Source organism: Mus pahari, chromosome 7 (assembly GCF_900095145.1).
Source record: "Mus pahari chromosome 7, PAHARI_EIJ_v1.1, whole genome shotgun sequence".
Lineage (NCBI taxonomy): Eukaryota > Metazoa > Chordata > Mammalia > Rodentia > Muridae > Mus > Mus pahari.
This window is the reverse complement of record NC_034596.1, coordinates 27263260-27266333: the sequence shown is the minus strand read 5'-3', so window position 1 is coordinate 27266333 and position 3074 is coordinate 27263260. Positions and strand designations below refer to the sequence as shown.

Genomic DNA, 3074 nt, shown 5'->3' with positions numbered 1-3074 from the left:
TGTAGACCAGGCTGGCCTCGAACTCAGAAATCCGCCTGCCTCTGCCTCCCGAGTGCTGGGATTAAAGGCGTGCGCCACCACACCCGGTACGATTTTCCTTCTTAAAAACAGTCGGGGATGAGGATGTAGCTCGGCTGCTGGCCTAGTATGCACTAAGCCCTGGGTTCAAACACTAGCAGTACATAAATGGAGCATAACGGTGCCTATCTGCAATCCCTGCATTTGGTTAGTGAAGGCAGAAAGACAAGAAGTTCAATTTGGCACATAATCAGCCCGAGAAAAGAAACTCTATAGCTATGAAAAATGTTTAAAAGATGAAAACGGGCTGGTGAGATGGCTCAGTAGGTAAGAGCACCCGACTGCTCTACCGAAGGTCCGGAGTTCAAATCCCAGCAACCACATGATGGCTCATAACCATCCATAAGAAGTTCTGACGCCCTCTTCTGGAGTGTCTAAAGACAGCTACAGTGTACTTACATATAATAAATAAATCTTTAAAAAAAAAATGATACTTTATAAAAAAAAAATAAAATAAAATAAAAGATGAAAACACGAGGAAGTTGGGCGCGGTGGCCCAAACCAATGATCTCAGCAGTCTGGACTACATGGGGTTCTGTGTCAAAAAATAAAACACCCCCACACAAGAACGATCAGAACGTGGGGAGCCTTGTGTAAATTCTGGCTGCGGTGATGGTGTGTTCTCTTTGGGAGGATTTGACTACAGCACGTAGGGGCTAAACGAGCTGTTAGGCGTTTAGAGTAAGGGGCTCCGCCAGGCTCCGTCTCACCAACTCAGGAAGACTCCGGTCCTGCGGCCTCTCCTCACCGCATAGAACATCCCGAGCCCGCAAATGCCTCGCCTCACGCGTACGACGGCCAGTGTCACTGTGCGGGACAGCGGCAGCAGCCAGCGCATCACTCACGCCAGCGCGGCAACCCACATTGCTGCCCGCGAGCCTCCCGCCGGCGAGCCGACACACTTCCGGCTCAGGGAGGTGACGTCGGCGAGGCGCCCGTCGCGGGGAGGGGCGGGGCCGAGGATTGTGTCTTGGGTTTCTTAGACGTCAGTGGAGATGGTCGGCCTGGAGACTGGGTTGCTTCTCAGCTACCGAGTGCCTAGTCCAGTCCCAGCACAGCAAAACTGATTTGGAAGCGGGAGGAAGAGGGGAAAGAAGGAATGGAAGGATTTTGGCCGAATGAGGGAATAGATGTGAAGACAGTGAGCCCCTGTAAAACTACACCCCATTTTCTAGGAACAGAGTTCCCCTCTCCTCTGCCAGCAATGGACGAGGAAATGTCATGAATACACAACAGAATTCTGGCCGTGTAATTAAGGAAATGAAGCAAGTCACTGTTGAAAACTGGGGAATCGTTTTTATACGCCTTTAATCTCAGCACTCAGGAGGCAGAGGCAGGCGGATCTCTTGAGTTCAAGGCCAGCTTGATCTTCAGAGTGAGTTTCAGGACAGCCAGGGCTACACAGAGAAACCCTGTCCTGAACAAACACCAAAAAAAGAAAAATGTTATTAACATATCAGTGTATTTCTCCTTCCTCTACCAAAGAACATTTATGAAGCTAGTCTGAGAGGGTAGAGTGAGCAAGTCTCCTAGGGGGAGTAGACAGGGGGATTCAGACAGTGACTCGGGGCATTTGATGCCTATTGTGTTACTGATACACACACACACACACACACACACACACTCACACTCACTCACACATACACACTCACACACACACTCACTCACACACTCACACACTCACTCACACACACACACTCACACACACTCACACACACACACACACACACACCAATCTGGTTTACTAACTCCATCTTATTCCTCTCTGGCTAAAGCTTGTGGTGGTGCCCTGAAGATATACTTTGGAATCATTAGACCCCTTTTGTCTGTTTTTCCCTATTCGATTCAAATTCATTAAATCTTCTCTCTCTGCTTTCTTTCAGTACTCTTTTAAAGGTGATGGTGGTGGTGGTGTGTGCTTGAGGGTGTGAAAAATCCCGGGATCTGGAGTTACAGGGCCTGGAGAACCAAATCCAGGAAGAGCATTGAGTGCTCTCATCAGCTGAGCTATCTTTCCAGTCCCTGGCACTCATTTTTTTAGGTGATCCTTTGGGTCGGGTGACAAGACATAGCTTTTTGTGGTTTCTGGATTCGGGCTTTTGCCATAAAACTCTGGTTACAGATACAATCACATAAAGGAAAAAAGATAGGCTTTGATAAGTTGAAATTTAGTTGAGCAGTGGTGGCTCGTGCCTTTAATCCTAGCACTTGGGAGGCAGTGGCAGGCAGATTTCTGAGTTCGAGGCCAGCCTGGTCTTCAGAGTAAGTTCTAGGACAGCCAGGGCTATCCAGAGAAACCCTGTCTAGAAAAACCAAAAATAAAATAAGTTGAAATTTAGCAATAAGTACAGTAGTTTCTTTAACTTGACCAAGAAAAGCCTTTCCTGTGAGTTGTACTTATCACAGACAATATAAGCAAGCCTTAGAGGAGCTGGAGTTTGGGAGGTAATGGAAACAAAATTATTTTTCTTTGGGACAAGTTCTTTGTAGCCCTGGCTATCCTGGAACTTGCTATGTAGCTCAGGCTAGCCCCAAACTCCCAGAAATCTGGTGCTTCTGCCTCCTGAGGGCCGGGATTTAAGACACACACTACCACCTCCAGCTTCTCCTCAGGCTCCCCCCACATCCCCCCCCCGGCTTTCCACTGAGTTTTCACTACTACAGATAATGTGCCTGGATTGGTGTGTGCCAGGGTGACTCTTTCACCACCCAACTACTGGGTCCTGGTGAGAGGTAGGTGCAGGTGGTGGATAGGACATTAGGAGGGTGACACTGCCATGCAGATGACAGGAAAGATGATACCCACCTCTAGGTTTGGTCTTGGTTTAACGTTTATGGCCATGACTGGATCTCACAGTGGAGGGTTAAGCCTCAGAAGGAGGTCATCCAATTCTGGGCCCTGAAAAATATCTCTAGGGGAGAGCATTGCACTGAGCCAGCTTGGAGAGAACTACCCAAGGCCCCATCTACGCACGCCAGTGATTCTCAACCTTCCC

General features: G+C 48.6%; 1 protein-coding gene across 1 annotated transcript in view; it reads right to left on the bottom strand.

The window, feature by feature from the left end:
* Positions 1 to 968, bottom strand: part of Rnaseh1 (ribonuclease H1) — a 10452-nt gene extending 9484 nt beyond the window's left edge. Inside the window, exon 1 of the mRNA XM_021202395.2 lies at positions 789 to 968. Coding sequence (XP_021058054.1) covers positions 789 to 916 — 128 coding nt within the window. The 5' untranslated portion in view covers positions 917 to 968. The remainder of the gene's footprint in view (positions 1 to 788) is intronic.
* Between the last annotated feature and the right edge of the window lie 2106 nt (positions 969 to 3074).